Genomic DNA, 21,885 nt, shown 5'->3' with positions numbered 1-21,885 from the left:
ACTTTTGTGAAGATAAGCTTAATTAGAAAAAAAAAAGAAGAAAAAGGACATAGTCACTGAGGAAAAGACGGATATAGTTGCCTTGCCAATTTGCATACAGGGCAACACATATTGCAGTGATAGAAGGCAAAACATCGAAAACAAAGCTTTTCACTTTTAAATTTTTTGATACCCAATTTATTTTTACCTTAATTTTTCTAAATTAATATGTATTCTCTATCTAACCTTTAAACTCATCACTATATTCCATTTTACTATTAATGGAACCTGGCAATATATTGGGCTTCACTTTTCAAGAAGTTTTGGATCACAGAGGTTCAACAATGGCAGGGGAGGAATACTGGTTTGGGATGTTATTGACAGGGGACACATGGTTGGCAGGGAGTTCTCCTGGGCATTTATCCAGGGTACATAAAAATGTTTGGATATTTTCATAGTGGATACAATTAAAAACAACAACTGAGGTAGTACTGAGTTCCTAGCCAGGGGAGTGCTATCACAGTCCCTAAAGGAACAGCAACAATCCCCCAAGTGCAACGGCAAAGACCAAAAAAGAAGGAAGGTCCAACAATGAGCCCTTGATACTAATGACTATGCTTGTGAGCCTGTGCACCTGAAATAAGAACAAGGCCTAGAGCTGCAGGGTGCCTTAAGAGTTACCTCCTGAGTGCCCCCATGTTGCTCAAATGTGGCCAGTCTCGAAGCCAAACTCAGCATGTAAATGCATTGCCTTCCCCCCAGCATGGGACATGACTCCCAGGGATGAGCCTCCCTGGTACCAAGGGATTACTATCAAGTACCAGCTAATGATGTCATTAGAAAATGACCTTGAATAAAAGGGTCAACTCGGACCAGCAGAATATCTCAATCTACATATAATACAAGGAGTTAAAAATGCTTTTTGACCTGAATAAAAGGGGGAAATGGAAAGGACAAATGAGTTTATATGGCTATGAGTCTCCAAAAAGAGCTGGGAGGTTATCAGAGGGGTTGCCCTTATGCACACCTCAGCAGAGTCCCAGAGACAGATAAAGTAGATACAACCCCAGGTACTGGTTCTTCTGAGGGCTACAGAGACCCACAGGTTCTATGGTCATGGCAGATGGAGTTAAGTGCCATGTCAGTTGGCCCTACTTTGGAGTTTGTGTTTCTGTGTGATGGAGCTGGACTCAGATGTGATCTTTGTGTCACAAGCCTCTCCTGTTACTTTTACCGGAACCGTAGTTAGTGCTGGGGTTTAATATATAACCAGGGGACCTGAATCTCTGGATTGACCATGTGATAGGCAGGCCCTGAGCGTCAACAGACTTGCAACTCATACACTCTGGTTTATTGAACCTCATATTTTTTTTAATGTAATATTTAATGTAATATTAAAAAAAATGACAAAAAATAACTAAAGTAAAAAATGGAAGAGGGAACAATACAACTGATCATACAGAAATTAAAAAGAGTATAAAAGAATATTACCAACATTTATATACTAACAAATTAGATAATTTAGACAAAATGTATAAATTCCTAGAAACATACAATTTACCTAAACTGACTGAAGTAGAAATAGAATATCTCCACAGACCTGTAACAAGAAAAGAGATTGACTCAGTAATCAAAGAACTCCCCATCAAAGAAAAGTCCAGATCCTGACTTCTTCATCGGTGAAGTCTACCACATAATCAAAGATGAATTAACACCAATTCTTCTCAAATTTTTCCTAAAAATTGAATGGAGGAATTCTCCCTAATTCAATTTATGAAGCCAACATTAACTAACAACAAAGCCAGGTAAAGATATTATAAGAAAAGAAAACTACAGACCAATTTACCTTATGAAGATAGATGCAAAAATCCTCAATAAAATAATAGCAAATTGAATCCAACAGTATATTGAAGGAATTGTGTATCATAACCAAGTGGGATTTATCCCGAGAATGCAAGGAGGTTCAAAATAGGAAAATCAATCAATATAATCCAACATATTAACAACATGAAAGGAAAAAATCACATGGTCATCTCAAGTGATGCAGAAGAGTCTCTTGACAAAATTCAACATGCTATCATGGGAAAATACTCAGAAAGATAGGAAAAGAAGCTAACTTCTGCAACTTGATAAAGGACATACAGGGATACCTTGGAGATATTGTGGGTTCAGTTCCAGACAACTGCAATAAAGTGAAAAATGCAATAAAGCTATCTCTTGAATTTTATGGTTTCCCAGTACATATAAAAATTATCTTTACACTATACTGTAGTCTATTAAGTCTGCAATGGCATCATGTCTAAAAAAACAATGTATATATCATAATTAAAAAGTGATACAGAAACAAGAAGTGAGCGTATGCGGTTGGAAAAAATGGTGCTGAAAGACTTGTTCAATACAGTTGCCATAAACCTTCAATTTGGAAAAAAAAAAAAGTAGTAAAATCTGCAAAGTATAGTAAGGCAAAGTGCAATAAGGAGGCATGCCTGTAAATGAAAAACTACAGTTAAGATTATACTCATTGGTGAAAGACTAAAAGCCTTCTCTCTGAGAGTAGGAACAGACCAGGATGCACACTTTCACCACTGCTATTTAGTATTGTACCGGAAGTCCTTTCTAGAGCAATTAGGCAAGCAAAAGAAATAAAAGTCATTCAAATCAGAAAGAAGGTAAAACTTTCTCTATTTATAGATGCTCCTTTATATAAAAGATCCCAAAGAATCCACAAGAAAACTAAGATACAATAAATGAATTCAGCAAAGCTGCAAACTACAAGATTAACATACAAAATTCACTTGTGTTTCTAAAAATCAGCAAAGAATATTTTTGAAAAGGAAATTAAAAAACAATTCCACTCAGAGTAGACAATCAATATTGCAAAGGAAGAACAAAGTTGGAGGTCTCACATTTCTCAATTTCAAAATTTACTTCAAAGCCACAGTAATCAAAACAGTGTGGTACTGGCATAAAGACATATAGGAAGAGAATTGAGAGCTCTGAAATAAACCAACATATCTTGACCAACTGATTATTTTTACAAGGGGAAAGAATGGTCTCATAAATATATGGTGCTGGGAAAACTGGTCATCCAAAAGCAAAAGAACGAAGTTAGACGCCTACCTTATGCCATATACAAAAAATTGACTCTAAATAAATCAAGGATCTAAATGTGAGAGGAAATTAAATTCCTACAAGAAAACTTAGGGGGGTATCTTCATAACCGTGGATTTGGTAGTGACTTCCTAGGTATGACACCAAAAGAATGAGAAGTAAGTAAAAAATAGATAAAATGGACTTAGTCAAAATTTAAAACCTTTTGTACATCAAAGAACACTATCAAGAAAATGAAGACAGCCTAAAAATGGAAGACAGTATTTGTGAACTACATATCTGATAAGGGTTTACTTTCCTGAATTTAAAGAACTGCTCAAGTCAATAACAAAAAGACAATTCAATTAAAAAATGGGTAAAGGACTTGAGAGGCATTCTTCTAAAGAAGATATACATATGGACACTCAGCACATGAAAAGATGCTCAATATTATCAGCTGTTGGGGAAATGTAATCAAAATCACAATGAGATACCATTTTGTACCCACTAGAATGGCTACTATTTAAAAAATAATAATAAATAATGGTGAGGATGATGAGAAATAGGAATCCTTATATTAATACATTGTTGGTGGTACTATAATGGTACAGCCACTGTGGAAATCATTTTGGTAGTTACTCAGAAAACTGAAAACAGAATTACCACATGATGTGACAATCCCTCTTCTTGGTCTACACACAAAAGAACTGAAAGCAGAAACTTGAAAAGATATTTGTACACTGAAGTTCAGAGAAGCATTACTCACAACAGTCAAAAGGTGGAAGCAATGCAAATTTCCATCAACAGATGAATGGGTAAAGAAAATTTGGTATATGCATACAATGGAGTATTATTCAGTTATGAAAAAGAATGACATTATGATCTATGCTACAAGAGGGATGAACCTTGAAGACATCATCTGAGTGAAATAAGTCAGACACAAAAAAACAAATATTGTAGCTTCTCGCTTATAAAAACCTAAGAAGCAGCCAAGTTCATATAGACAAATGATGGTGTATAGGTTACCAGGGGTGATTAATAATACTGTTAATAAAGTTCTTAAGTAATGGGTTCATTTTATCATCATGCTTTATGATATACATCATGTAATATTTTGCATGTATCCAATGTTTCATAATACAAAAAAATTTTGAAATATTATACACTATTTAGTTTTCTTGAATATACAGTGATATTTGGATTTAATCAACCCATACCTACTCTAAACAATAACTCCAATGATAAATTTCATTTGTTTTATATGAACTTATTGGGAGTACATGAGAAGAAAAAGTTTGAGGTGACTCTCTTTACACAGACTATATGTCCTTACTTTCAAATAACCACTATTGATAATTCATGTCCTAGTTTTTATTTTGAAAATAAAGTCCCTGGCCCTATATCTATTGCCAATCATATAAATTTATTCTTTGAAAGTCATCTCAAATCCATTCTTTCCTCTTTTTCCTATTTATAGTATCTTAAGACCTTTAATAGCTTGTATCTGAATGTTTTCCTTGATTCCAATCCTTTCCTAGAACCTTTAGTCCTTTAAACATATTTGGGGCTTTTCTAGGCAAACACACATGCTTTCTTTGTATCTAGCAGCAGATAAATTTGAATAATCCTAAACCTTATATCCCAAGGTTTTCTATGGAACTTTAAATGACATTACATGAAATAAAAAGTCCATGGTAAACTTGGGAAATCCTGGTCTACTGCAGAACAAATTTCTTTCAGTATTTTCAGGACAGGATTTCCATTATGCTAATGCCATTTTCCTTAATCTTTTCTTGTTTGGGAAAGTTTATCTTCTGATAGATTCCTCAGGAAGGGACTGGGGTTTAAATATTCTCTAAATTTAATGCATCTCTAGTATTTAATGCATTCTAGTATAGCTTGAATGGATGTAAAAATCCTTAGTTAAACTTTCTTTCCTTAGGTTTCTTGAAAATATTGCGCCACTCTCATCTTGTTTTATATATTGATATTGAGAAGTCTGATGTCAATATTTCTTACAATATTATTTGTAAATGACCTGGTCAATTTGATTAAAGACCAAGATAAGTTTTTAATCTTTACAGTCAAACAGTAACTTGGATGTGTAAGTTGACATTTATGGCTAAATCTTCTACAAAGGACTCTGTTTTACTTAGTATGTCATAAGAATTGACTTATCTAGGTAAATTTTCCCAAGTAGATGGAAAGTCTTTTTAAACTTGTATTTTCAGATCTTCTTCTATTTCCATAAAGATTTTGTGAATTTAATAAGTCAGTTGTTTTTTCCCCACTGGTTTTTTTGTTGTTGTTGTTGGAAACTAAATTGTAAATTTGTTGTCTCTTCACCTATCTTCAGTATTGATTCCTTTCTTTCTGGTCCTTTTTACCTTGTTATTTCAGATTTCTTAGTGCTCTACATTTCTATCAGTTTATTTTAATTTTAGATCCTTTAAAACTTAGCCAATTTCATATTTAAACATTGATAAGTGAAATATTTTAGTATTTTAAATACATTTTAATTTGCCTTACTTTTTTTTGAAACATATTTACTCCACATTCTCAATTTTATCTATTAACATTTTCTTGAAAATGTGAAGATACATTATCAATTTTATATTTGGGAAAGAAAGTTATTTGCACTCAGATGCAATTTTAACAGAACACTTTACATGGTTCAAGAGAAGTACACTTAAACATAAGAGCCTCTAACGACATTTAAATCTATAGCATGAAAGTGTCAATAAAAGCATATTATGTAAAAGTATATGTTAAATAAAGATTGACTATTAATATGAAGTATTTTAATATATATCCACAATCGTGGAAGCCTATCTATTATATACAGGTGTGACATGCATAGGTAGGTATATGCACAACCATTTTCTATTCAAGCAAAAAGTCTCTCTCTTAACTTCTGTTGAAGTAATAGTAATTACAGCAAAATTTTCCCATAATATTATCTGAAATTTTGTACATATTCAGTGCATCTTTTATTAACTAAATCATAATGTCCTACTTAATTAGGTAGCTTAGTTTTAAAATTTTATTCACTTCAATCATCAGAGCTTTGTAAACATCATTTGGCCAAGTCCAAGATTAAAAATTTGAAAGAATTGAAAAAATCATTAATTTCCACTTTTATTCCCCAAAACAACATGTGGATTTTCAAAATATTCATTTCACATTTGTTAAATAATCTCATAGTCCTCTTGGAACTTGTACTTAATTTGCTTCATTTCAGATGATATATGTCATCATTTCTATACATCTTTTGCTTCTTTTGTATGGTTTCCATTGTTTAGTTTTATACATTCAATAACGTCAAAAATTCAACTGCAATAACCAAAATATTTTTGTAAAGAGAGATTACTGACATTTTTAGACTATCATTTTAAAGTCTAATATCTAAAAAATTATCTAAAAGTTTAATTATCCCCATTTTTCAGTTTCCGCCAATCCGAATATTACAAAGGTTGATAGATTTGACAAAACTTGTTCGTAAATCTGGCTCTCTATATATGTTATTTAATTCTCACTAGTGCTTTTTTAATGTATAGTAGTAAATACAGTGTTTATCAAAAAATATTGTAAGTGACTTGTTTGATTTATGTTTTATGTCATGACCAACAGATAAGTGAATACGGTGATTTAGTGATAAATTAAAACGTCTTGCTTGACATTAAAAAAAATTTATTCCAAGTCCATATTTTCTCCTGAGAATCCAACAGACAACACTCTACAAAATCCAATAAAATTTTTATGTAAATATGTCTCAGTGAAACCATTTTTATAGTACACTGACAAGATAGGTTTAATAGTTTAATAGCTATTTCAGATGTTATTCTTTCCAGCTAAACAAGATCAAGAAAAACAATGAAACTATGTTTAAAGAATAAATTTGACATTAAGTAAATTATTAAACACTTTTTTGTTAAGTAGACAATGGAAATTTTACCAATAATGACTGGAATTTTATTAATGATTTATAATTTTATGAAACATCATTTTCTCAGTTCAGTAGATATATTTTGAAATGAACATAAAGTCTAGATTGCATTAAACTATTCACATTGTTATTACTAATTTCGAAATTAATTATCTCTTACACTTTAAAATGCTTCATTATTTTAAGCTATACAGAAGATAGTTTTAAGAATTCTGGCAATTTTAAAGATTTTAGTTTGCTTCATCAATCCTCTATGATATTTTTTCCCCAAGAAAATAATATTATTTCAAATGCCTTAATATATTAAGCTGATTTATGGAATTCTTTCATTTCTTCTTAGTTTCGTATCACAAATTTTCTTTATTGGAACCATGAGTTAAAGCACATGATTGCTATTCCAATGAAACATATCACTGGGCCAAGTCCAAGATTTTAGTACTTTTAACTTTTAATTACAGTTTTTGAGCACCATTTGAATTTAGTCCTTTTAAATTTTAATTACAGGTTTTGCATACCATTTGCATCTAATGTTTACATCATTAGTGATAATAAGCCTTACATGATTTGTGCTAATATAATCAAATTGTTTTTTTTATTATCAAGAAACAAATCATTTGTTTTACTTTATTCCTATTCTTCCACAGTTTCAGATCATTCCAGGCTGTTGTGATATTTGTACCATAAAAGATATTCTGGGCTACACTTCACTGTTACTATAATTTCTTTTTTTTTCCTCCCACTGTTCAGAAGGTCCACGTTTATATTTTAAAATAACTAATAAACTCATTTAAATTTTATTGTTTCTTTATTTAGGTGATTGTTTTTAATATTTCATTATAAACTTTTGAATGTACATATAAACCCAGTATACCCAATACTACATGGAAGAGTTAAAACATACTAACAATAAAATCAAAGTAAAAGCTAAGCTGTTTAGGAGCAGTAGTAATTACATAATTCTAAAGAAAATATTGACAAATCTTCTTAAAGCACAGAATATTTCTTAAATAGTTTCCCATACTAACTGCCATAAAAATGCTAAATTGTCAGTGCTACAAGAATTTTCCAGAGTTCACTATGTCAGGAAGCCCATTTTATCAGTGCTCGTCATGACCTCTTATGATAGTTATGTTTTAGCAATGAGTTTACATTAGAATTTAGAAAAATTTACCACTTATCACAGTTAATATTCTATTTATCAACTGATATGGAAGGATTTCAGTATTTCTACACCAGTACTGCCATACTGTGTGTCAGGTGAATACTTATTTACTATGGATATTATATGAATAAAAAGAGGGGAGTTGTTTATGTGTGTGTGTTTGGGAGGGGGCGTTGGGTGGAAGGCAGACATAAAAAGTAATAATTCCTAACCTAAAAACACAGTGTTATTTTGACCCTAATCTTGTGTTTGAAAAAATTTAAGTACTATTAGAGTCGTGCCAGGCCAAAGGGTCTAAGTCAATCATAACAATCTGGTTCCTTATTTTCCTGGCCTCTCTTACAGCTATGGTGGTTATATGATCCAGTTTTTGCCATTGAGATTGAAGGAGAAAGCTAATTTGGGGAATTCTGGGAAAGATTTCTTGACCAGTGAGGACAGGCTTGATTAGCATGGCCTTTTCTTTCCCCTTCTTACTTCCTTTAATGTAGATGTGATAACTGGATTATAGTATCTGATAATGAATTCAGATATTTATTCATCACACTAATAATACCTTTGTCAAAAAGAACGTTGTCAAATCTGCTCCTTTTGATATTAATTTTCATTACCTACACATTAAACATTATTGATAGCAAGGCAAAGTTAATTTAATCATGAATTTCTCTCAAATTTGCTCTTACTGTACAGTCTTAATTTTCTTCACGTGTACACCTGAAGCTTTCAGCAAGAAGATAATTAGCAAAATCCTTATTTAAAACTGATCAATACACAATTTTCTACCAAAAGCTCTATGAAGATAACTCAAACTGTTTTTATTCAGAAATTTTTTCCTTACCTCCAAAAAGATGGAATGCTTTTCTGCAGCTTGGTAGAGGCCATTTTGCAGAGTTTGATTTCTGAAAGCTTTGTTTTATTTTCAAATATTCTTTAGTAAAGAATGTTTTTGTGGCATTGTTGAGTTCTAAAATAAAGCACAAAGAAATGGTATTTTAGGCATTAGTTTTAGAGTAAAATAGGTTGTTTTGGCAAGAGCATGACAAATGATTGTGCAGTAGTTTGATAATAATTTCAGATCTCTTAAAAGAGTGAAAACAAAAGTAGGCCCCTGCCTGCAAAAAGACTATAGATTAAGGATGGTAATAAACATATAGGAGGCGGCGGACTTGGTCCAGTGGTTAGGGTGACCGTCTACCACATGGGAGGTCCCCGGTTCAAACTCTGGGCCTCCTTGACCCGTGTGGAGCTGGCCCATGCACAGTGCTGATATGCGCAAGGAGTGCCGAGCCACGCATAGGGGAGCCCCATGTGCAAGAAGTGCGCCCCGTAAGGAGAGCCACCCAGGGCAAAAGAAAGTACAGCCTGCCCAGCAATGGCACCGCACACACGGAGAGTTGACACAACAAGATGACGCAACAAAAAGAAACACAGATACCCATGCCACTGACAACAACAGAAGCGGACAAAGAAGATGCAGCAAATAGACACAGAGAACAGACAACGGGGGGGGGGGGGGAATAAATCTTAAAAAAAAAATAAACAGGAAAAAAGGAGGGAATAAAGTATTATAGGTGTAGCAATAGAATAACTAGAGTGCAATCAGAACTCAGGAGAAATAGTGAAAAGGAAAAAATCATACAAATTTTTACTTTAAGATTTCTTTTATTTCATTCTATATGAAATTGATGAACTGAGTATTTACTAATGCTGCTCATTTGAAGAAGTTTAAAAAAAATTTTTAAATCTAAACCTTTCAGAAACCTGCTAAAAAGTTAAAGAGAAAAAAATATTTATTTGAAGTAAACAAAAGCAATGAGAGTATAACTCATGATGATATTCACCTTGAATAGCAGAACGTCTCCATTTGGAAGCCATGGAAAGCAAAGGCATGCTCTGAATTAGGCTGTTTAATGGAGAGGCCAGAGAAGAGTTGGTTACTAATCTGGGAAGTAAACTCGGCTTTCCATCAGTAGTTTACTCAAACTTTCATTCCATAATGATCACTTGTAGATTTTCCTCAGGTTTCTTCTTTCAAGGTTTCACTCAAGCCATGGGCTTCTCTATCTTCTCTATTTTTTTTCTCTTTGTTTTACTTCTGTTTTCCTAATTACTGCCTTGGATTCTCTCTTAAGTAATTCAAAGAAAAATTGACTGATTCACAAAGTGTACATTTAACAACAGAAGACACAATGGAATAAGTAGTCTGCTCTAACCACATGAGTTTACATAGTAAATTTGGAACTCTCTCCTCAACAATCCCAATTCCAAAACAGCAAGCTATTCAATCACACAAGTTAGAGGAAAAGCATTTTCATAGTTTTTACATTATGAAAAGTAAGATCATATCAGGATGAATGGCTTGTCAGTCCCAATCATACTGATATGAAAAAAAAGAAGCAGTTATCAAGTAATTTACAATATATTCACCAATAGTAACAATGGTCTTCTTGCAGGACATAACCTTAATCAGTGATCACTTATAATTCAGGGTATTTTCTGAGAAATTAAAAATCCCATAAGGTGGTAAGTATTATTCTGTTAATAACTAACTCTTGGACAAATATACACATAGCTTTTAAATGTCCTTAAAAAGGAGACCAGGGGAAGCGGACTTGGCCCAATGGATAGGGCATCTGCCTACCACATGGGAGGTCTGACCTATGTGGAGCTGGTCCATGCGCAGTGCTGATGTGTGCAAGGAGTGCCAAGCCATGCAGGGGTGTCCCCCTGTGTAGGGGAAACCCATGTGCAAGGAATGTGCCCCGAAAGGAGAGCCGCCCAGCACAAACGAAAATGCAGCCTGCCCAGGAATGGCGCTGCACAAATGGAGAGCAGACAACAAGATGATGCAACAAAAAGAAACACAGATTCCCGGTGCTGCTGCTAAGGACGAAGCTGTCACAGAAGAACACACAGCAAATGGACACAGAGAGCAGACAATGGGGTGGGGTGGGGGGAGGGGGAAGAAATTTAAAAAAAATCTTTAAAAAGAAAAAGAAAAAGAAAAGGAGATCAGTGTGGCAGGTTCATGAAGATTTCATGTGGGAAAGGATAATATAAAGTAGGGTGAAGAGTTTGCAACTCAAGCATTTTTATTTCTCCTCTTTCCCTTCCTCCTCGCCCTCTCCCTCCTCCTCTTGTAGGCTTTGTTTAAAATGTTGAATCAATAACCAGAAGAAAACATTACACTATGGGGATAGTGTACATTTACTTGAAAATATAACTGAATTCTGGGACACCATAGCAAAAGGACATTGTAAGAGTCATCCAATACTGGCAACATTTTTCCTAGAGGATAGGTGAGAGAATTATGTCTATGACATAATAAGACTGAAAATTTTATAAGTTTCGATTTACTAAACTTGATCCAAGAGGCCTTTGAAGAAAAGAGGACCCAGAAGCCCTAATTTCACCACTGCTGGGTCATGTAAGAACTGAATTCTAATTCTTTTAACTAGCTGTAGGGCCTTCTCCCAGGCACTTAACAGTCTTTTTGTATCCATTTCAACCCTATGTCCTACAAACTTTTGTTTTGCACTTGCTATGTGCCCAGCACTTTGCTGATCTAACTATGAATATGGAGATGAATTAAACTTAATTCTTGTCTGAAAAGACACTGTACTAGATTAATGGTTCTAAAATGTCTGCTTCAGCCTGACTATGCACCAGAATCATCAAGAGTAATTTGTTACAAGACAAATTCTAGGACCCCAACCATATTGAAACAGAATCGCTATGTATGTAACTTAGGGATATGTACTTTCTGACAAGCACCTTGGGTAAGCCTTAGGCATAGCCAGATTTTATAATCAGTGGGTGAAATGACCTTAGAAGCTTTTCTGTACTAAAAGTATTTGAAGTTATTATAGTTATTATAATATATTAAGCCTTATCTCACTATACTACACATTGTTCAAACCTTATCAAATTGTGCTATTCTTACTCTAAAACTGTATTGCCCCATTCTAGTTGCATTTGAGCTTGGAAATACTGGACTTGAAACGAAAAAGAATCTTTAATACCCCATTTCTCAAAATTATCTGGAATAAGCACTAAGAAAAATCTCTCCATTGATATTCTCTGTCTTCATTTTCCTGACTTCCTTTAGTTTTTTGTCCATGTTTACTTTAGCTCTTTGCTCTATTGAGACCATTGTAAAAAAGTCTTTGATATGGCCCAGGTCTGGTACTCTACATTGACGGTTTCTAATGCCTTTGCCTGGGCTGTAACTGTTTTTTTGAATGTTTTGTAATCATTTGTTGAAACCTGGACATTTTGATATTTTAATGTAATTGCTGGAATTTAGACTTTGAGGCACCTGTTCCCTAAGCTTGCATCCAGCTAATGCTATGACAGATTTCCTTGAATGCCAGGAGCAAACAAAGAAAAAAAAAAAAAAAAGGAAAAGAAAAGAAAAAAACACCTTTCCCAGTCTTTTCAGATTGACCTGTATGAGTGCTTTCTTTCAGGACTTATCCATACCATGAATTTAGGGAATAGTTCCAAGGCAAAGTGTAGGAACTTCCCTGATTCTTTCTATGCATGTGTCTTGTCTTGGCATGTGCATTTAACTTCAGGTATTCCCCTGTCCACATGGATATGAATGTCCCCTTTTCCCTAGGAAACAGTTTCCTCATGGTCCCTACACACACTATATGACCTACAGCTAGGAATCCCATGACTCAGGTAGCCACTTGACTGCTCTCTCACAGCATTCTGTAGCTGAGTTCTGTGAGTTTCCTTCTACATATAAGGTGAGTTCTGGGATGGTTCCTCAGGCCACCACCAGAGAGACATTTGAAGGAAAAATTGGGTTGGTAAAAAGAAAACCATAAAGTGAAAAATAATTCAGGTATTAGGACACACTGTTCTAAATATTATGCTTATTTTACTATTTATTTATTTAAACTTTTAAAAAATTGAAATATATCACTCATACATAAACAAACATAAAAAATAAATGTATAATAGTTGTGAACTTAAAAAATAAAGATATATAACATCTCACCCTACTACCAATAACTTGCATTGTTTTTAAACCTTTTTAACTAATAATTAAAGAACATTGTCAAAATATTACTACTAAAAGAAGTATTTTCCAAGCTCAAGTATGACTATGCTGGAAGACATCATGACATACATACTTCCACTAACTAAGAATGAATCTGGATTTCAGAGGCTATTCTGTACAAGATAAATAGAAAAATGAAAGAACAAGAACAAAAACTACTATTAAGAATCAACAGACGATTCTGTATAGCATAAGAGAAAATGTGAAATGACCTTAATAGGAATATGGACAATTAGACCAAGACAAATTATAGATGGTCACAGTGGATAAAAAAGGAAGTTGAGCCATGTCCCAGATAAAGCCCAGTAGGGCACTGGAAAGTCAGAGAGAATACAGGATAAGTCTTCACTGTGTTAGACTTGCCCAAACACTGTACCCACTGACTAGATAACAATAATATCCTACAATTATTATGACAGTCAAAATCACAGGATAACAACATGCTTAAAATCCTAGATTATCTTAAATGTAATTTCCTTTGAGAATCCTATAGAATAGGTGGAGAAATAGGCATTTTCTTTTCCTAATGGAGTTTACCATTATATCATGTTCTATAATGTAAAGGCTCAAAAGTAAGGGGAGTTCAAAAAAACGGGTGTGGAGGACTGCAGAGTGGAAAATAATAGAACCAGAATGGGAATTCTCTTTTCTTAAATTTGTGTACTTTCTGAATGGGGTGGGAGGAGATGGTTCTTCTCTTCCTCAGAGATATAGAAGACTCTAATTCATTTGGGACACAGAAGAGCCTTGAGTCTGCTGTGTCCAAATCTTATCCTATTGATTTCAGAAGCAACTGTACCATTTTTCATTTCCACCAGTAATATATAAGGGCTCCAGTTTCTCTACATTATTGTCAACTGTCTAATTTATTATGGCCATCTTACTGGGTGTGAAGAAATTAATTGTGGTTTGGGTTTGCATTTATGCAATGATTAATTACATTGAGCATCATTTCATGTGTTGACAATATGCCAATCTTCTGTGGAGAAATGTCTATTTCAGTCCTTTTGCCTATTTTATACTTGGATTATCTATTATTGAGGTACAGTTTTTTAATGCATATCCTGGATATTAATTACACTCTTGTCAAAGGTATATGATTTTCAAATATTTTTATTTTATGGTTGCCTTTTCACTATCTTAATAGTGTGCTTTAAAGCCCAAAAGTTTTCAACTTTGATGAGGTTCAATTTATATATTTTATATTTCCTTGCAAGATTTACATCTATGTTTTCTTCTAAGAGTTTTATAAACGGTCTTTGATCCATTTTGAGTTAACATATGGTATATAGTGTGATGTAGGGATATAACTTTATTCTTGTTATGCCAGTACTATTTGTTGAAAATACTATTTTTTCCCTACTGAATTTTCTTGGCACTCTTGTAAAAACAAAAGCACAGATGTGTGGTTTATTCCTAAACACTTAATTCTATTCCATTGATCTATTTATCTTTATGCCAGCATCACACTGTCTTGATTACTGTAGTATTGACAATATGAAATGTAACATCTACAACTTTGTGTTTTCAAGATTGTTTTGGCTATTCTGGGTCCCTTGCATTGCTATGTGAATTTCAGAATCAGCTTGTCAGGTTTTGAAAAAAAAAGGCAGTTGGGATTTGTATAGGGATTACATTGAATTTGTAGATCGATTTGGTGAGAACTCCTATTTTAACAGTATTAAGTCTTCTGATCCAGGAACATAGGCTGTCTTTCCATTTATTTAGTCCTTTAATTTTTCAACAAGATCTTGTACTATTAAGTGTAAGTCTTATACTTATTTTTAAAAATGTATTTCTAATTATTCTAGTCTTTTAATGTTATTATAAATGGATTTTCCTTATTTTCAATTTTGGATTATTCATTGCTAGTGTATAAAATTATAATTGATTTTTATAGTAGATCACGTATTCTGTAATCAAGCTAGCTAAAGATTTGCCAATTTTGTTGATGTTTGAAAGACTTTAATTTCAGTTTTGATGATTTTAAAATTTGTTTTTCTATTCTTTATTTCATTTACTTTTCTTTTATTATTTTGTTCCTTCTGCTTGTTTTGGGTTTAGTTTGCTTTTCTTTTTGTTTCTTAAAGTGGAAGGTTGTTACTGATTTGAGATCTTGTTTTTTTTTTTTTAGCATGAGCATTTACAACTAAAAATTTCCCTCTAAGAGGTACTTCAGCTGCATTTTAAAACTTTTGGGATACTGTATTTTCATTTTCATTCTTAAAATATTATCAAAATTTCCCTTGTCTTTTTTGACCCATTGATTATTTATGGGTACATTGTTTAATTTCCACATATATGTGAATTTCCCAAATTTCCTTGTGTTACTGTGTTCTAGTTTAATTTCATTGTTGTCAGAGAATATATTCTGAATAACTTCAATAATTTTAAGTCTACTGAGGCTTGTATTATGGCCTAGCATATATCCTGGTGAATGTTCTATTTGTGCTTGGGAAGAATGTGTATTCTGTTGTTACTGGGTAGAGTAGTCCATAGAAGTATTTTAGGTCCTGTTTGTTTATAGTGTTGTTCAAGTCTTCTTGATCACCTTCATTCTTTTATTTTTTAATTTTAAATTTTATTTTTGTCTTTTTTTTTTAATATTACATTAAAAAAATATGAGGTCCCCATATACCTTCCACCCCCCTCACTTCACTCCTCCCCCCATAACAACAATCTCCTCCATCATCATGAGACAGTCATTGCATTTGGTGAATACATCTCTGAGCACCGCTGCACCTCATGGTCAATGGTCCACATCATAGCCCACACTCTCCCACATTCCACCCAGTGGGCCATGGAAGGACATACAATGTCCGGAAACTGTCCCTGCAGCATCACCCAGGACAATTTCAAGTCCTGAAAACGTCCCCACATCTCCTCTCTTCCTCCCACTCCCTACCCCCAGCAGCCACCATGGCCACTTTCTCCACACTAATGCCACATTTTCTTCGATTACTAATCACAATAGTTCATGAATAGAATATTAGTAAGTCCACTCTAATCCATACTCTATTCTTCCATCCTGTGGACCTTGGAATGGTTGTGTCCACTCCACATCTATATCAAGAGGGGGCTTAGATTCCACATGGATCACTTTCATTCTTGTTCCACTATTTTTTTCTTGGCTTTTTTACTTTTATAATTAAAAAAAAAATTTACATTATCTTCTTTTTTAAAGATACAAAAATCACACAAAATGTTACAATAAAAAATACAAGAGGTTCCCATATACCCCACTCCACACACCCCACTTCTCCCACAACAACAATTTCTTTCATTAGTGTGGTACATTCATTGCATTTAATGAGTACATTTTGGAGCGCTGCTACACGGCATGGATTATAGTTTATGCTGTAGTTTATACTCTCTCCCAGTCCATTCAGTGGGTTATGGCAGGATATATAATGTCCTGCATCTGTCCCTGCAATATCATTGAGTACAACTCCAAGTCCTGAAAATGCCGTAATATCACACCTCTTTTTCCTTCTCCCTTTCTTCAGCAACTCCCGTGGACACTGTCTCCATAGTAAATGATGTAATTTCTTCCATTGCTAGAGGCACAATTATTCTATAGTAGAATACCAGTAAGTCTACTCTAATCCCTATTTGATTCCTCCATCCTGAGGACCTTAGGATGGCGATGTCCACTACACCTCTATGTCGAGAGGTGGCTTAGATCCCACATAGCTGATGGATGAATTCTGCTTGCAGCTGTAGACTCTCTTGATTCCCTGGAGTGGTGGTTGACCATTCTTACCTCCCTGTTGGCTGACCTGGGTAAGTCCAACAAACCAGAGAGTAGGTGTTACAACTCTGCGGAGGCTCAGGGCTCAGCTGGCACATGGACAGTCCAGAGATTCAAGTCTCCTGAGCATATACCAACCCCAGCACCAACCTCAGGTTCAGTAAAAGTGACAGAAGAGGCATGCATAGAGAGGTCATATCTGAGTCCAACTCCATCATATTCAGGAGCACAAATTCCAAAGTAGGGCCCAATGGAAGGCACTGAACCCCAGAGCCATCTGTCATGACCATAGGACCTGGGTGTCTCCATAGCACTCAGGAGCACCACTACCTGGAGTTGTATCCACTTTGGCTGTCTCTGAGATTCTGCTGAGATATGTGTAAGGGTGACCCCTCTGATGACTTCCCAATTCATTTTGAAGTCTCTTAGCCATATAAACTCATTTGTCTTTACCATTTCCCCTTTTTATCCAAGGTCTTTTTCTAGTTGCATCACCAGCTGGTGCTCGGCAGTAATCCCTCGGCACCAGGGAGGTTCATCCCCCGGAGTCATGTCCCATGCTGGGGGGACGGTAATGCATTTACATGATGAGTTTGGTTTAAAGAGTGGCCACATTTGAGGAACATGGAGGTTCTGAGGAGGTAACTCTAAGGCACCCTGCAGCTCTAGGCCTAGTTGAAATTTCAAGCACACAGGCTCATAAGCATAGTCATCACTATCAAGGGCCCATCATTGGACCATCCTTCTCTGGTCTTTGCCCTTGTACCTGGGGGATTGTTGCTGCTCCATTGGGGAGTGTGACAGAGTTTCCTGGAATGGGAACTCAGCACTCCCTCAGTTTTCATGTGATACTCTACTGTTCCACTATTGAAAGTACAATATTAAAATCTCCAACTATTACTGCTGTATTGTCTATTTATCCCTTCAACTCTGTCAGGTTTTGCTTCATGTATTTTGGGATGCTGTTGTTAGGTGCAATTAAGTTCATAATTGTTATACCTTCCTGATGGATTCTTCCTTTTGCCATTATAAAATTTTCTTCTTAGTCCCTAATATCGCGGTTCCAGTGGCAGCAATTGCCACACCTAGTAAATTTCTTGTTTTAAAATCTAATTTGTCTGATATATACAGCTATTCCAGTTCTCTATGGTTGCTGTTGGTTTGATATATTCTTTTCCATTCTTTTACTTTCAACTTACTTGTATCTTTGAATCTAAAGTGTATCTCCTAAAGACAGCATATATTAATAGTTCAATACTGCATTTTCTATCCAGTCTGACAATCTTTGGTTTTTCACTGGGTTGTTTAATCCCATTGTCATTTAATGTTATTATTATATGGCTGTATTTGTATCTTCCATTTTGATTTTTGTTTTCTATACATTTTTTGTTGTCTTTTTTATTTGTCTCTCTTTGTTTTTTTCTTCAGCTGCTTTAATTATAAAAATCTTTCATGTTCTCAAAAAGATGGAAAACCAGAAGGCAACAGTCTGGTAGTACAAAAATTATACAAGATTCCTGTGTCTCTTTTATTGCCTTTTCCTGAATTAAGTATTTTCAGATGTTAACATCTAACTTCTTTTAATGATTCTTAAATTATTTTTTAAAGTTACTTTCTTAGTGATTGGTCTACGACACATAATACATGTTCTTATCAGAAGTAGACTTCAGAATTATACTTAGCCTATTGAGATATAAAAGAGTTAATCTCATAGGACTCTATTTTTTCTCCTCTTATTTTTGCTACTATTATACATAGGTCTAAACAATTTACAAATATAACAACACATTTCATAAGTGTAACTCTATATAATTTTATGTCTTCTAAATAAGTGTAAAGAATAAGAGAGAACAAGGATATTTTATAGGAATTTTCTTAATGACAATTTCTGATTCATTTCGTATCTTCCTGTAGGATTTGAGTTACCATTTGGTATCATAGTCTTGATCCAGTACAGCTTGGTTCCCACCTACTTCAAGCTTTTACTGCCAAATATATTACATTTCTTTATATCACAGACCTAACAATATAAATTCATACAGTTTTAAGTGATTTGCTTCATAAGTCAGTTAAAAGAAAAAAAGGAAGAAATGTAATTATACTCTTTTATAACCACCTACATAATTCCTACTACTGGCAACCTCTCTCCTTTTGGATTCAAATTATTGTGTGGTGTCACTTGCTTCCAACCTGAAGAACCTATGTTTGTATTTCTAATAAATGAGTTTGCTAGCAATAAATTCTTTCAGTATTTGATTTAGGAATGTTGTTATTCCACCTTAATTTTCAAAAGATTCCTGGATATAACTTTCTTGTTGGAAAGTTTTTTTCTTTCAGTACTTAGCATGCCATCACATTGCCTTCTGATCTCTATTGTTTTTGATGTGAGGTCAGCTATCAATCTTATTGGGGTTTCCTTTGACATGAATAATCACTTTTTCCTTCTGCCCCTGAGATTTTTTGTCTTTCAACTTTTTAACTATGATATGTCTGGGTTTGTATCTCTTTGATTTTAACAATACTTGGAGCTTCTTAGATGTGTATATTAGTGCTTTCACCAAATTTGTGATTTTTTTCAGACATTTCTTTGTATATGTTTTTCTGATCCTTTTAGCTTTCCTCTTCTACTTACACTCCCATCACACATATGTTGGTTTGCATAATGGTGTCTCACAATTCTCTGAGACTCTGTTCATTTTTATTCCACCTTTTTTCTGTTTTTCATATTGCAAAATCTCTATCAATTTTCTTCAATCATGATGGCTGATGATCCAGCAGGAACTTACTGTTGAGCTCTTATAATTAATTTTTCATTTGACTTTTACTACTTTTCATATCCAGGATTTGCATGTTTCCTTCTTTCCGTCTTATTTTTTTAAAACATAATTCCTCTGATTTTAACAACATTATCTCTTTGGTAGGATATTGTCATCACATCTTTCCCTAATTCTTTCAACATGGTTTCCTTTATTAGTTCAAATTTATTTATAAAAGCTAATTTGTATTTGTCTAAAAAGATCAACATATGATCCTTCTCAAATGCACTTTCTATTGCCTGTATTTTTTCCTGTGCATGGGCCGCACATTCTTGTTTTTTGGTATGTCTCCTAAGTTTGTGGAAATATGGACATTTTAGATAATATATTACAGCAATTCTGGATATTGGTTTCCCTCTACCCCTTGGAGCATACTTTTGATATTATATGAATGTTAATTTCAGAGACTCAATGAACTACTTCAGAGAAGTCTATATCCCCCATTAGAATGGGGGATATAGAATATAGAAGTCTATATTCAGAGTAGTCTCTGATGGAGCTCCTCAGAAAGTATATATCTTGGGCATACAACCAGGCTCCTGACACTAGGATGACTGTCTGAGCTAGGGTCTCTTTGACTGTTTTTGTTTTTTTTTTTTGTCTGGTATCCCCTTTAAGCTTCTTGCTGGACTGCCTTTACTGGTGTCACACCCATCAGTTGGCATCCACTAACTGACTGATGTTTGCACAATTGTTTTCTATAATGTCCAAGGCATAACTTGCTTCATACCATGGTCCAATAAGTTTCAGTCTTTTTAGTGGGGTCACAATGTTGCCAATAATTGAGACTGCTAAGACTCCAGGAAGGTTCTTCTTAGTAAAAGAAGAGACTTAGCTGTCTCTTTCTCTGATTATCTTTTAAACTTCTACCTTATCTAATATTTTGTGTCTCCCCCCATTTAATAGAAAGATTGTGGGTTTACAGAACAATCATGCATAAAATATAGGATTCCCATTTAACACCGCCCCACCAACACCTTATATTGTCAAACATTTATTACAATTGATGATAGCACATTTTTATAATTGTAAAATTAAAGTTCATGGTTTAATTTAGTGTTCACAGTGTAGTGTAGGTTCATGAACTTAAAAAAATTATTTTGTTACCATATATATATAATATCTAACATTTCTCCCTTTTAAAGATATTCAGATATATATTTCAATGCTGTTATTTGCATTCACAATGTTGTGCTTCCATCCCCACCATCCATTACCAAACTATTTCCACCACTCCAGATAGGAACCCTGCATATTTTAACCCTTATTGTCCCATTCCCTATTGCTATCTCTCCCCTTGGTAACCTGTATTTTAGCTCCTGAATCTGAGTTTCCTTTTCTAATTGTTTCAAGTCAGTGAGATCATACAATATTTGTCCTCTTGCATCTGGCTTGTTTCACTCAACGTGATGTCTTTAAGATTCATCAGTGTTGTTGCATGTATCAAGACTTCATTTCTTTTTGTGGCTGAGTAATATTCCATTTTATGTATATATAACATTTTATTTATCGATTTCACCAGTTGATGGACACTTGGGTTGCTTCCATCCTTTGGGAAACTGTGAATTATGCTGCTATCAATATTGGTGTGCAAATATCTGCTTGAGACCCTACTTTCAATTCTTTTGGCTGTATTCCTAGTAATGGAATTGCTAGGTCATGTGGTAGTTGTATACTTAGTTTTCAGAGAAACTGCCATACTTCCACATTGGCTGCACAATTTTACATTGCCACGAGCAATGAATAAGTATTCCTATTTCTACACACCCTCACTAACACTATTATTTTCCATTTTTAATAGAACCCATTCTAATGGATATAAAATGGTATCTCACTGTGGTTTTGATTTGCATTTCCCTAATTGCTAATGATATTGAGCAACTTTTCCTGTGCTTTCTGGCCATTTGTATATCTTCTTTGGAGAGATGACTTTCAAGTATTTTGCTCTTTTTAAAATAGGGTTGTCTTTTTGTTAAGTTGAAGGACTTTATTATATATACTGGATATAGTCCTCTATCCAATGTCTGATTTCCAAATATTTTCTGCCATTGGGTTGGTTGTCTTTTTACT

At 34.1% G+C, this 21,885-nt stretch overlaps 1 protein-coding gene across 7 annotated transcripts in view; it reads right to left on the bottom strand.

Annotated features, from left to right (window-relative positions):
• RNF180 (ring finger protein 180) overlaps positions 1–21,885 on the bottom strand; it is a 328,361-nt gene that overhangs the window by 62,279 nt on the left and 244,197 nt on the right. For 6 of the 7 annotated variants that reach the window (XM_058309282.2, XM_058309284.2, XM_071208262.1 and 3 more), the window contains one exon: positions 9,016–9,141. In XM_058309282.2, coding sequence (XP_058165265.1) covers positions 9,016–9,141 — 126 coding nt within the window. Of the gene's footprint in view, positions 1–9,015; positions 9,142–10,018; positions 10,081–21,885 lie in introns of those variants that run through there. The other variant, XR_009188472.2, reaches the window with a different exon arrangement.

The sequence above is a fragment of the Dasypus novemcinctus genome, chromosome 2 (assembly GCF_030445035.2).
Source record: "Dasypus novemcinctus isolate mDasNov1 chromosome 2, mDasNov1.1.hap2, whole genome shotgun sequence".
Classification (NCBI taxonomy): domain Eukaryota; kingdom Metazoa; phylum Chordata; class Mammalia; order Cingulata; family Dasypodidae; genus Dasypus; species Dasypus novemcinctus.
This window is presented reverse-complemented; position numbering and strand designations above follow the sequence as displayed.